At 33.9% G+C, this 14055-nt stretch overlaps 1 protein-coding gene across 10 annotated transcripts in view; it reads left to right on the forward strand.

Moving 5' to 3' along the window:
• CHL1 (cell adhesion molecule L1 like) overlaps window positions 1-14055 on the forward strand; it is a 202911-nt gene that overhangs the window by 124851 nt on the left and 64005 nt on the right. For 9 of the 10 annotated variants that reach the window (XM_036869264.1, XM_036869258.1, XM_036869265.1 and 6 more), the window contains 2 exons: window positions 422-527; window positions 3529-3716. In XM_036869264.1, the coding sequence (XP_036725159.1) occupies window positions 422-527; window positions 3529-3716 (294 nt within the window). The remainder of the gene's footprint in view (window positions 1-421; window positions 528-3528; window positions 3717-14055) is intronic. The other variant, XM_036869267.1, reaches the window with a different exon arrangement.

The raw sequence follows: 14055 nt of genomic DNA on the forward strand, positions 1-14055 counted from the left end.
CAAATATCAATGGAAGAAATCATACAGAAGTAGTAAATTAATTATAATGTCTTACAAAACTGTAAAGAAAAAAACAGAATTGTCAATGACCGAACCAAGTAAAACTGTATAAACACATCAACGTTCATGAAATGCCAATAATTTAAACATAGATGTTTTAAAGTTGTTACACTGTTACATTATTCTGGCATTAAATAAATTATATGACAACATGAATTGATGGCAGTGAAGTATATTCCCTACAGCTAAATACATTTTGCAAAGAGGAAGTGAGATTTGTTCTATAATTTTCATTCTTTTATAATCCTTGTACTTACCAATATAGAAAGCGTGTTTATTTCAAAGTATTTCTGTTGTAGCTAAACTAACTTCACCCAATTTTTGGAGAGCATCTTATTTAAATACATATTTTAATATTTAGTTCAACAGGTTCCAACAATCATAAAACAGTCAAAAGTACAAGTTGCCTTTCCTTTTGATGAGTATTTTCAAATTGAATGTGAAGCTAAGGGAAATCCAGAACCAACGTGAGTATTTCCTTCAAACTAAATAATTATTTAAATGTATACAATCCTTTATATTAATTTTTACTCTAATCAGTATAAGCTTATTGGACTATAAATCTACATATGATTGAAAGTAAAGATTTCCAAATGAATGATAGCCATGTCTATAAAAATAAAGTTTGTTATTTTACATATGTTCTTTTGCCAGTTAAAATTACTTTTATCATAAAATGTCTTACATTAAATACTTAGCATAGGCTTTGGCGTTGTGGAAATATTAAACAATTCTTTACCTTATGAGTAAACAAGATAGCTAGAAAACAAGATACTTTATTCTGATTAGTGCAAGGTAGCATTTATTAAGCCAAAGTTAATATATTTATAAATGATATTCTGTACATATTTATTATTGCATGTCTTTTAATGTAACCATATTGTATTCAGTGAATAGGTTGTTACTTGATATATTTTAAGTTGTCATAGAAATGTCGACTCATCCTAGATGGCAGAATACAAATGACATGGGATATTACTATCTAGTATTCTATTATTAATGAAACAATTATTACTGTAGGTAACTGTAATCACTGATGAAGTTTTTTCTAAGTACCTCCCAGTTTGGAGAGAAAGAAATGTGTGTGTATTGAGATTGAGGAGGGAAAAGATGTGGGGAGAATTCAAGATTTTAAAGTTCTACAAACGTATGGATACCAAGGGGGGAAGGCGGGGGAGGTGGGATGAATTGGGATATTGGGATTGACATATATACAGTATTGATACTATGTATAAAATAGATAACTTATGAGAACCTACTGTGTAGCACAGGGAACTCTACTCAATGCTCTATGGTGATCTAAATGAGAAGGAAATCCAGAAAAGAGAGGATATATGTATACGTATAGCTGATTCACTTAGCTGTACAGTAGAAACTAATACAACATTGTAAAGCAACTATAGTCCAATAAAAGTTAAAAAAAAAAAATTTTAAGTTCTAAATGATTCTGGGAAGCAAACCTCCATACCTTTATTGATTTACCTGATCATTTTATATCCATGAAGAATGAAAGAATGGAAATTGATTATTTAAAATTGTAATGTGAATAACATTTTTATTGCCTGATAATTGGATATTTTAAAAATTATTAGTGAATCATTAACATGTTAAATTGTCATTATTCACCGGCCAAAAACAAGATTTTACAAATACGAATTAAGCAGTCTATCATTATTCTTTTTTTAAGGTGTAATTAAATGCCTATACAAAACAGAAAATATTAGAAAACAAGAAAGAAAAAAATATCCCATCACAATAGTAAAAGGAGCAAATCCAGCAATTTCAATAGTTAGTAACAGCAATATCAACAAAACTGATATCAAAAACTACGTAACATGAACTGTTTAGCATCTACATTGCAGAGTAGGATACAAGAAAACTTGAATGAATGGAAAGATATAACATGTCACTAATTGGAAATGTTTAATTTTGAGTATGTGGAGTTATCCTAGTCAATGTATTGGAATTTTAAAGAACGGATTCTATGTGTTCTTTTGTAAGTAAAAGCAGTAAAATATAAAACATATAGAGAGAAAAGAAGTGAAAGTTGTTGTCAGGAGAGAGACATGCTCCGAAGAAAAATATGTGTCTCATGAAATTTTGTTATTCTTTTTGAAAGATTATCAGAGTATGTAATACTGTGTTGTCCTGAAGCAAATCTAAATTTGCATGGGTAATTCATATATAAAATACTAAATAAAATCTAATTGGGAAGTCATTATATATCTGTTGGATTGATAAAGATTTAAAAAAAGGCTTTTTACAGCCTTGTGCATAGAACTGACTCTGTTATGTATGGGGGTAGGAATTTCATTGTGTATGTTTTTTCTGGAATACAATTCTGCAATGTTTATCAAAAGTGATAAAATATTTCTTATGTTATTGGTTTATCAGTCTCATTTTTAAGGAATTAACCTAATGAAATATTTGGATAAGTACCCCCAAAAATAAATATGTAGGGTTTTTTGTAACAATATTGTTCATAAAAGGGAAAAATGGAAATGGTTAAGTAAGTTAAATAGTAACTGTAAGACAGAAGGTAATAAAATCTGTCTTTAGTAACATTGTAATAATTGGAAAAACTCACATGGAAAAATTATACATCCATTGTGGTCTCAAATACGTTACAGCTATGTCCAAAAATATTGATGATATATGACCAAATTTAATAGCACTTGCTTGTGTGTTTTTGAATTTTGAGTGAGCTCTTCACACGCACACGCACGCACACACACACACACACAGAGACATATTGTATATTTATATTTTTTAGTCTCCAAATATTGCAGTCTCTAAAATACTAGTAAAGATCCTGCATTATCTTTCTAATTGGAAAAGTTTTAAAATATAATTTTAAAAAGAACAGAACAAAACCTATTTTCACTGTTTTTTCCTCTCAATTATCACAGCTTTTTCATGGCTTGTTTCTCAGTCAATTCTGGCTGCTGTAATAAAAATATCACAGATTGAGTGGCTTAAACAATAAACATATTTCTCACAGGTCTGGAGGTGAGAATACCAAGATCAAGTCACTGGCAGATATAGTGTGTGGTGATGACCTGCTTCCTGGTCACAGACAGCGGTCTTTCCCCTGTAACCTCACACGATGGAAGGGAGCAAGAATACTCTCTGGGGTCTCTGTTATAAGGACATCAATCCCATGTGTGAGGACTCCACCCTCATGACCTAATCACCTCTCCAAGGCCCTGCCTTCAAATACTATTACAATGGGAATTAGGCTTCAACATACGAATTTTAGGGGGACATAAACATTCAGTCCATAGCAGTTTGTAAGACTTCTCAGATTCTTCAGAGACCCTCTTTTGTATTCTATTATACTCAATTAAATAAGTAAATATATACTTTTTTTTTTACTATAAAATATCTCAGTTTCCTCATTTCTGTACATTTGTTTATAAGTAAGAAATACGATTTTTCAGGATTACTAACTTTAGTTTTATCTTACAGATTTTCGTGGAGTAAGGACGACAAGCCTTTTGATCTCTCTGACCCTCGGATAATTGTATCCAACAACTCGGGAACATTCAGGATCCCGAATGAGGGGCACATATCTCACTTTCAAGGGAAATACCGCTGCTTTGCTTCTAATAAACTGGGAATTGCTATGTCAGAAGAAATGGAATTTATAGTTCCAAGTAAGTATTACAATGGAGATTTCATTTAATGTTTTAATGAAGTTTAGCAGGCGTTATACTGGGCTGCAGTGAAATAACAGATTATTCATTTAATCAGCTTATATAGGCCTTATATTTTATTTATAAGGGAAATTGTCTTCCAGATCTTGATACTTAGAAGTGGATGACCTTGAAAGCAACCTAATTTTGCTGTGTTTCAGTAATAATATATGTAACATGGGAAAAAAAGAGTATTTGTTTTGCCTCATAGGATAAAGGTAAATATATTAGTTAGATTTGGCTAAATTATATTGCAGTCACAAGTAATCCCCAAGCCCTCGTGTTAACACAAGGTTATTCCTGGATGATGCAGTTTGCTGTGGGTCTGGCAGCTCTTCAGGGCAGCTGTTCTCCTTGCAGCCACTGGGCGATCCAAGCTAATGGAGATAGCCATCATCCTGTGTCAGCACCATGTGAAACTTGTGCCATCTAGGTCAACGAGTGGGGGACAGAGAACATTGCTTCCAACAAGAAGTTACACAGGCAGCTTCTACTCACAGTTTATTAGGTGGGGGCAAAGCAAATGGCATGGGCCCACTTAAGTTCAGTATTGTGGGTGTCCCCTAGGAGAGGAGAACCAGTGATTAGTATACAGTAGTAATATTTTCCATAAATCATAATCATGGAAAACTGCAAGCTCCTTTACTCTTAAGAGTGTTATTTATCAATAACTATCCCAAAGAGTAAGCGACTTCTTCATTATCAGATCTGGTCTCTGCAGCATGGGATCTCTGATGACTGCCTTCCAAGTGTGGTCATTTATTTTCCCAGATTTTAAGGTATCCAACACTGCTTGATTCTAACCAAAGGGTTTACAGGAAAAAATCTTAGGTATAAAACTGTCAAGCGTTGCTATTTGGCAATTTCTTCTTACAGAGTTCTAGACACTGAAGAGACTCAAAGTCGTAGACCTTCCAGGATATGGACAGTTGATGCTGGGGGAGCAGAATGTACACAAACCTTGGAAAAACAAATAATGAAAAACGTGTGTGCATTATCCTCAAAGTTGGGATAGGGAACTGGGTTTAAATTTTTTTAAGTTTTTTATATTTTTCTAGAGGAGAGAATATAGCTCAAATTTAGACTCTGACAAGTAAAATATGCATCTTAAAATTTATAGAATAATTACATTAAATGTACAGAGCAAATGTGAATGATTATCAAACTATGTGGTATGAGGAAGAATAAGGCAAGAAAGGAGAGAAAAAGAAAGAAAAAACTATAGAAATAAATCTAAATATATCACTAATTAAAGGTGAAAGTAAATAGACTAAATGCTCCAAAATTTTTTAAAAGCTATAAGCTATTTACCATATAACACATCTAAATCACAAGAAAATAGAATTGTTGAAACTAAAAGCATGGAAAAGATGTCCCATCTTTTGAAAACATAAATAGATATCTTGAATAAATATCTTGATTTAGGTAAATACTATTCAAAAGAAAAGTAGGTATGGCTATATTAATATCAGTCAAAATAGACTCTTTTATAAAGGCTTCCTGGAGATTAATGTACTAGGCATATATAATACGAAAATGTTTGAAGCAGAAAAAGGGACTACAAGGGGAAAGAGAAATACATCTACCATAGTAATGAGAGATGCTAACATATCTGTTTCATTATTTGGTAGCTCAAGCAGAGGAAACATTAGAAAGCCCATAGAAGATTTAAAGAACCCATTTACAAGCTCTAGCTAATGAACATGTATAGAACATTATACCTAAAACTGCAGAATGTTTTTCAATATTTGATGGTATATTAGCTATGAAGTAAATATGACCAAAATACAATGGAGAAATCAGTATTAAAAAGAAAATTAGAAAAAGTCTTACATCTTTCAAAATTAAAACATGTCTAACTCAAAGGCCAAATAAGAAATGGCAAAGGAAAATAGAATGTATTTTGAAGTGATGATAGTAGAAATTATGCTTAACAAGACAGACTTGAGGCAGCTAAAGTATTATGAGGAGAGAGTTTTTTTCATCTTCAAAATACTTTAGAAAAGAAGAAAGGATGGAAATTAATGATCTTAGCTTATTCATTTTCATCTTAAAATTGTTATAAGCTATCTTTAGATAACAGGTTAAACTTCAAAACAGAGCAAAGGGGAACAGTAGTATAGAAGCAGAAAATAAATCCAAGAAGGAAGTGTGAAAAGTACACATATTTATTGAAAAACATTTTTAAAAGATCTAGATGTGGGAAAAAAATACCATTTTCACTGATCTGAAGACTCAGTAAAGCTAAAAGTTTAATTCTTCTTGACTTGATGTATAGAATAATCAAAGTCAAAACTCTATTTGGTTTTTGTTTGTCTGTTTGTGAAACGTGACCAGTTTGATTCCCAAATGTATTTGAGGAACACAGTGCAAGGTTTGGTAGAAACTTGCAGAATATGTCAGGAGGAGTTGGTCTTATCAGATAACAAGACTCAATGTAAAACGCCAGTAATGAAGCCTATGGTTTTGCACAGCGTTAGACAAATAGGCCAGTGGAATAGCATGGAGGACCCATAAACCAGCCCTCATATATGTGAAAGTAGTGTGAAAGAGCTGGCATGGGCTTTCTTTCTTCCTTTCTTTCCTCCCTTCCCTTCCCTCCCCTTCCCTTCCCTCCCCTTCCCTTTCTTTCTTTTCTTTTTCTTTTCTTTCCCTCCCTCCTTCCTTTCCTTCCTTCCTTTCCTTCCTTCCTTCCTTCCTTCCTTCCTTCCTTCCTTCCTTCCTTCCTTCCTTCCTTCCTTCCTTCCTTCCTTCCTTCCTTCCTTCCTTCCTTCCTTCCTTCCTTCCTTCCTTCCTTCCTTCCTTCCCTCCCTCCCTCCCTCCCTCCCTCCCTCCCTCCCCCTAAATGGTATGGAACAACTGATTATCCACATAGAGACACACTTATTTCAAGTCCTAGGTCACATCATATAAAAAATACATCCAAGTGGATTAAAGGCTTAACTTTGCAAGGAAAAAAATTTTTTTAACTTAGAAAGTGATTCGGACAATGTATTTATGACATCAGGGTAGAGAAAGATTTCTTAAACAAGACGAATTAAATCTCCATTAAGGATAATTTGACTACATTTGATTTTTAGATTCCCTTTCATCAAAAGACCCCAGGAAGAAAGGGAAAAGGTAAGCCACAACCCAGAAAAAAAATCATTGCCAATGAATATAACTAAAGATAATACTAATGTATTTATAAATAATTTTACCATCCTCTAAGAAAAAAACAAAAAATAAAGTGGTAAAAGACATGAACTTGCACCTCAGACTGGTATGACGAATAAAAATATGAAAATGCTTTTAATATCATTAGTAATCAGAAATAGATCTACTGTAACTCAAATAATAAAAGCATTTGATCCCACAAAATTGGGAAATATAACGAAGTCTGAGAGTAACAATTTTAGGTGGGAATGTGCAGCTACCAAAAACACGTATCCACCACTGATGAGAATAGTTTACTGCTTGGACTGTGGAGAATATTTGTCACTGCCTCCTTAATTAAAGATGTTCTCACCTATGACCCAGAAATTCCATTTGTTTGCTCATGTGCATATGCCCCTTACCCACGTGCACCAGGAATAGCTGTGGTAGCAGTTTTGTATTTTTAAAATATACTGGAAAAAACTTAAGTTCATTCGTGATAGAATGAAACAATTGTGGTATATTCATACAAAAATTACTACTCAGCAGTGAAAATTGATGAACATTAAGAATATGTTGAACAATAAAAGTAAATCTTAGGAAAAAAGGGTGATTTTATTTATTTAAGGTCAGTATATGTAAAAATTAATAACATATTGTTTAGGAGTATCATTTCATGTGGTAAAATTATAATGCAAAGCAAGAAAATGATGAAAACAAAATTTAGGATGGTAGTTACCTCTGATGGAATGGGGAAGGGGTAGGATCTGCACCAAACAGAAAGATAATGGTGATTTTATGTTTTTCTTATGATGGGTGGTAGGTAGAGTGTTGTATTTCTTTTTTTTTTTATTCTTTACATTTATTTTATAAATGGTCTTTTAATATATATAAAATTAATAAGTATGTAGCATACTGATTTGTCTTAATTAGATATCCTGGGTTATTAAGTGTGATATTATAGAATAATAATGGACAGAGCAGTGGCATACAGTGTTGAAAATTGGCCTCTGGAGTTTGGGTTTGAAATGATACTCAGTAGGAAATGTTCATGAATTCTGGGTCAGAAAACTGTGGTTAAGAATCATAAAATCATATAACTATAAAGCTATACTTACAGTCTATATTATATAACTATACTATAGTCTATAACATAGAACTGTAACTATATAATATATACCTAACTGACTGAAATAAGATGGGAGAGAGGGAGAGAAAGGGAGATGTTAAAAATCTGTTGTAGAAGACAAGGCACGAGGGTGATCCCTAACCTGAATTCTAGTGGTTGCTATGGAGACACAAAGGAAAAAGGCAGTTGCTAGATCTATTGCAGAGAAAGAAATGGCACATTTTAGTATAAGATTCTACAATGAGGATTTAAAAAAATGTTTTCTCTCATTATCTAAGCAGACCAAGTGAAGACATGAACAATGTAAGGATAATTCTGGCCAGAATCTGCTAGTATTGTAGTTAAGAGATGAGAGTTGAATCTGAGCTATGTAGTGGGTAATTGCTCCATCTTTTCTGCTGCTATAGAAAAGAGCAAAATAAATTAGGTTTCTTATGCATCATTTCCAGCCCCTCCTGAAATTACTTCATCATCTAACAGCTTTCTGTAATCATTTACATGTTGAATAGGACTGCCACCCCAATTCTTAGGAGTTTATAAATCAGAGACCATTTAAAGCTTCCTACCACCTTTATCAATTGATTCTTCTCTTAAGCTGTAAAGAATTGATTCTTCTTTTATATTAAACTTTGTAATTTGAGTTTTAGAGTTTGTATCCCTCATTTCTTAAACTTTTCTTTAGACCAACCTTAAAGGCTTGATCCACCTAAGTTTGAACACAAGTACAGTAGCTAAAAATGTGGTTATTACTCCCTACAAACAGACCTTTATACACAATGTTTACTTTTCTGCTTTTAACAAAATTGCAGTTGAGTTTGCTGGAAAAAGAAAGAGTAAAAGAAAAACAACCAACCAAACACAACGTGCTATTTTCAAACATGGGGAAAAATCATTTAACTAAATGGATTTTCCAAGATATGGCATGGAGAGTTAGTGAATTATTCAACAGATCTTTATTAAGCTCCCTTCATGTGGCAGACACTCTTCTAGTAATTTGAGATATAGCAGTGAACAAAAGAAAGACTGTACCAAGAAACTTAAATCCTGTGGGTGTGGTGAGTGGGTCTGGGGAGAAGGTGAGCTGTATTCTTGCCTTCATTATGACAGACGTCACTGGAGTTAAAATGATGCTATAAAGAATTGTTCTGGCTGTTCAGTACTATCCATCGTTCAGGGCACAGATCAGCCTTCTCCATTTAGCATTCTTAGTCCATCTTAGCCTGTACTAATTTTCCTTACCTTGGATTCTTTAAATAATTTTTGAAGTATTATTTACACATCATAAATTTTATGTGTTTAGGTACACAGTGATTTTTTTTTTCATAAAAATTTTTAGTATAACTATCATTAAAAGCCGGTATTAGAACATTTCCATCATCCCCAAAAGATTCCTTGTGCCCATTTGTAGGTGCTGTCTCTCCCCACCCCCAGCCCCAGGCAATCACCAGTCTGACTCTTGCCTCTATGAATGTTTTTTCTGAACATTTCATGTAAATGGAATCATACAATATATGATCTTTTGCATCTAGCTTCTTCCACTTAGCCTGTTCTTCGTGATTTGTTCATGTTGTAGGATAAATCAGTAGTGTGTTCATTTTTATGGCTGAATAATATTCCATGATACAGATATGCCACATTTTGTTTATCCATTCACCAGCTGATATCCATTTGGATTGTTTCTAACTTTTGACTATTACAAGAAGAAACGTTAGCAATAATTAGTAATGTTAGGAATATCCACGTGTAAATTCTATGGCATTTTAAAAGCATTATTTACTGTTTGGGGGAGTGTTTTGACTGTCATATGATTAATCAGGATGCTTAAAAGTGAGAAAGATAGCATCCTGTCTTATTCTTCCTCCTCTACATTGTCTTGATGCTGCATGAATGCATATTATTGGTGATTGACTTATTAGTTCATAGACTAAAGAATAAAAGAATGAATAAAAGTAATAATGCAATATCTACACACTATTAAAGTAATGTAAGAAATGGCAGGCTTAGGGATGAAATCATCTGAATACTGTTTTAATGGAAACCAACTTGAATTTTTAATGTGCTGGGTTTCTACATTTGTACAGCTTCCTCAGATTCCTCAGGTCAATTTCCTTAAGACATATCTTGGCTATTTACTGCTCTGATTTGGGAGGGCTAGCAAAAGCAGGGGTCCAGTAGCATATGTTAACTTCTTCTACTAATATATGCAAACCAACCAAAGAAGATCAATTTGTTCAGTTGAGAGTGCAACTTAGAGTTTTAAAGGTTTAATTAAGGCCCAGGATTTTGCTGTCATCCGTCAGAGTATGTGAATGACTAGAATGAAATGGGCTGAAGTGGTTGTCCTTCCTTAGTGTGAGTTCATAGACTGAAAGGCAATGTTATTTCTCTGTACTTATAAGTGGGTTAATGGAGTACACCACAGGAAATGGGAATCAATTAAATCTCTTTGCAGACAGAAACTGGAGTTAAGGGTGATACAGCATGTGAGCTCAGTAGCATGCATTCATGATAATGGTGCCAGACTGTAAGCAATTTGCCGAGCACATTCAAGGGAAATGAAAGGCACTCAAAAGCTCCCCAGGCCAGTCCTGTAAACAGTGAGAAATCAAAATAGATAAAGTTCTTTGGCATAGGAAGGGCAGCACAGAATAATTCATTAAACAAATCATAGGTTCTCCATGAAGTACATCGTGTTTCTTCCCTCTGGCCCCCTCCCTATTTTCTCTAATAAAGTTAATTCCAAATAGTTGCATAAAATTGCAGAAGTTGTTATGATATAGGCTACACGAAAAATCAGAAACAGCAGCAAAGGAAAGCTCTTTGTCCCGTTGCCCATCTCATCTCTATACAATGTGGTTGGGTGTACCATGCAAAGTGAAAACATTTGAATAAGAGCCAACATATATTGAGTGATTTTTAAGTGCCCGGCACTATGTTAATTGATTTATATGAAATTGTTTATTTAAACTTTGACACAAATCAATGTATTAGGTGTCATGACAGTTTCCATTTTATGAGTGAGGAAACTGAAGCACATTAAGTAACAGGCCCGGGTCACATAGTAAGTGACGAAGCCAGGATTCAGTCCTAAGCAGCTGGTTTCAGAGCACGTGTATAACGCGGTGCTACACAGTGTTGCCTATGCTTTGATCGTTCTGTTGACACATCTTCTAGATGAGTTAGAAAATGTTATACTTCTTTGTTGAACATACCTTGGCAGTAATTATCAGACTCACAGAGAGGTAGAGAATATAGGGAGATCTGATTTTATTCTTTGGGTGCCAGAGAAAGATAATCTGTAGTTTACATAACTTGATGGTGGTTGAGTCACCAGTATCTTTTCATTGAAGTGATTAGTTAGAAAGATTTGTATTTAATTAAATTACTCTGATGCCATTTCATTACAGTTCTTTACTGTTAAGTGTGTTGGAATGGTGGGACTCTACAGCTTGCTCTTAAGAAATTTCTAACCTAGTGAGACTTTTGAGGAGTCCAGAGAGATGAGTTGAAAGGATTCTAGGACGCCAGAGAAAAGTAAAAGGGGGCACAGAAGGGTAAAGATATTGGTCTGAAGCTACATAGCCGTTAGTTTTAGTGTCTGGGCTAGAGCCTAGTTTATCCTGTAGGCTATCCTATAGATAAAAAATACCTTTTTCAGAAGTCTCTGTATTTCAAGTACAGAGATGTTATTTTTTTTTTCAGTATATTAAGTTGAAAGAATTGAGATGATGAGTTTCAAAACCAATTGTCAGCATCTCAAGTTGTAGAGCCCCTAGAGATTTTGTATTTGCAGGTTTGCCATGTGTTGATAGCTCCAATAAGTAGACTAGCATGTAGCTACTTTGTCTCTAGGAAAGGTTTTTCATGCTAGATGGGTTTTCAGGAAATTGTACCCTTGGAGTTGTTACTAGAAATCTGTCTGCTACACTGAATAATAAATGTGGAAACTTGCTGGAGAACAGTAAAGAGATGAGTGCTATGATTTGCTTGATTTTCTGATGCAGGTAGACTGATAGGGACAAAATGTATATAGCTTCATCTAGACTTGATTATTATGGGATTTCCAAACATTTTTAAAGTCCTACTTAGGTAGATGCTGATGTAGAAGTTGGTTCTGATCCCTTTGCAAAGAGACCATTCCATGGTCAAGTCCAGTCTTACTGAAACACAATTAAATGATTTTGTTTTTGGTGATGTCGGAGCACTCATTTGAAATGTGTTGGTAAGCTAAAGCAGGGTAGTTGACTCACGCAAAAGAAAAACAATCGTTTACAATTCATTTTTTAAAGTATTGCGTCTGTCCAGACTCAACAATGCTAATGTTTATACCAGAGAAACACAATTAGCAAAAGTCATTGGTTGGAGTTATTTTTAAATAGACTCATTTCTTTATTTGAATTAAGGTCAACTTCATGCCTGCTGTTAAGTTGGAGTAATTAAATTTCACATTTATCTGTGGATGTTAACATGTTCCCTTTTAAGCTTTGCATCAGACTCGCTAAATAGTTTCAGAATCAAAGAGTAAGACTTAAGAAAACCTGACAAATTTATGTCCTTTACAGTGTTTATTCTTAGACCTTAAATTATTAAATATATAAATATTCTTCCCTGTTTCCAGGTATTAATTTCATCTTTGGTTAAAGCTGTTCCAAAGATTTATGGTATGTGATAAAGGTTTTGTAGACTTCTAAATTTTATTTTATTTATTTTTTATTATTGATGCCTTGGAAGCCAGTTGAATAACGTAGTTACATTTTTGTAATTAGAATTTTATAATGTAGATTTAATTAATGCAAGGATAATAGTGCTTCACTGGTGATACTATCTGTTTGAATTATTAAGTTTTTACTGAAGAGGCAGCTCTCCAATTAGGGCTTTGTGCAACTTAATTAGCTACTTTACAATAGATACCACCCAGAAAACTGTATATTCATATTTGGCACTGTAAAGTTTGCTGGTTATAGAACAGGATTACATGTTCCTTCCATTTCCTAATCTATGTTTCCCTTCCTCTTTTGCTGCTTGTATCTGTATATAAACAGATTCGATAACTACCATGCAACACAGCTAACTTCAATACCAACAAACACCAGGCTTCAGTTATAGCAAGTTTCACTAAAAGGTGATTTGAATTTAGAGCTTAGGGTACATACTAGTTTTGTAAGTTACTCTACTTTACTTGCATAGGGTATACTTTCTGCAAAATGACTTGCATAACCTTTGTCAGTCACAGCTAAGTTTTTACCAGATAGGTGGTATTGATATTTTACCTACAAGGTAAAGGTAGGGAATGTACTCAGCATTCTGTCCCATTTTTTGATGGAAATTTCATGCTACCTAGAGCAAAAGGATGATTCCAAGATAGTTACCATCTCAAATGTATTTCCAGACTCACCAGGAGAAATCTGTTACAATGAGTTGACCAAGAGGGACTCCACAGAGGACTGTCACATGACTGATGCCTGCCTTTTGAACTGGCAAAGGCAGTGTAATAACCACACTGCCCCCTGCAATGTTAAGCCTTGAAAGGTCCCTGAATTTAGACAAAAAGCAATTCACTGTAACCAGCTAGTGCATCGATAAGAAATGTCAGCAAATTCCCTCAATCACAAGCAGTTAGGTAAAGGGGTGAGGGGCAAGGGAACAAATATACAGGAACTGCACAAAGCTTCTCAAGAAATTGTACAATAAATGAGTATATCTTTAGACTCCCAAGAATAATGATAATCTTCTGTGAACCATAATTTAAGAATGAGATACAAAGATGGAAAACCTGCTAATAAATTCCATCAGGTCAGGAAGGTTATAAATACCTTCTTAAGGTCCTTCTCGTCCATCAGAGTCTGAGTAATTCTATAATGCAAATTCCCATAACAAAGTTGAAAGGTACAAATAATGTTGAGGCAGAATATATTTTGAATATTCCTAAAACTATTTTATAAATAACTTCATAAAAATATCAAACATTGGTGTCGGATTTCAACTTCTGCCCAGTTGTGACTTATAGTCCCAATGCACTGATTTTTAGGAAATTGA

Source organism: Balaenoptera musculus, chromosome 11 (assembly GCF_009873245.2).
Source record: "Balaenoptera musculus isolate JJ_BM4_2016_0621 chromosome 11, mBalMus1.pri.v3, whole genome shotgun sequence".
NCBI classification, from domain to species: domain Eukaryota; kingdom Metazoa; phylum Chordata; class Mammalia; order Artiodactyla; family Balaenopteridae; genus Balaenoptera; species Balaenoptera musculus.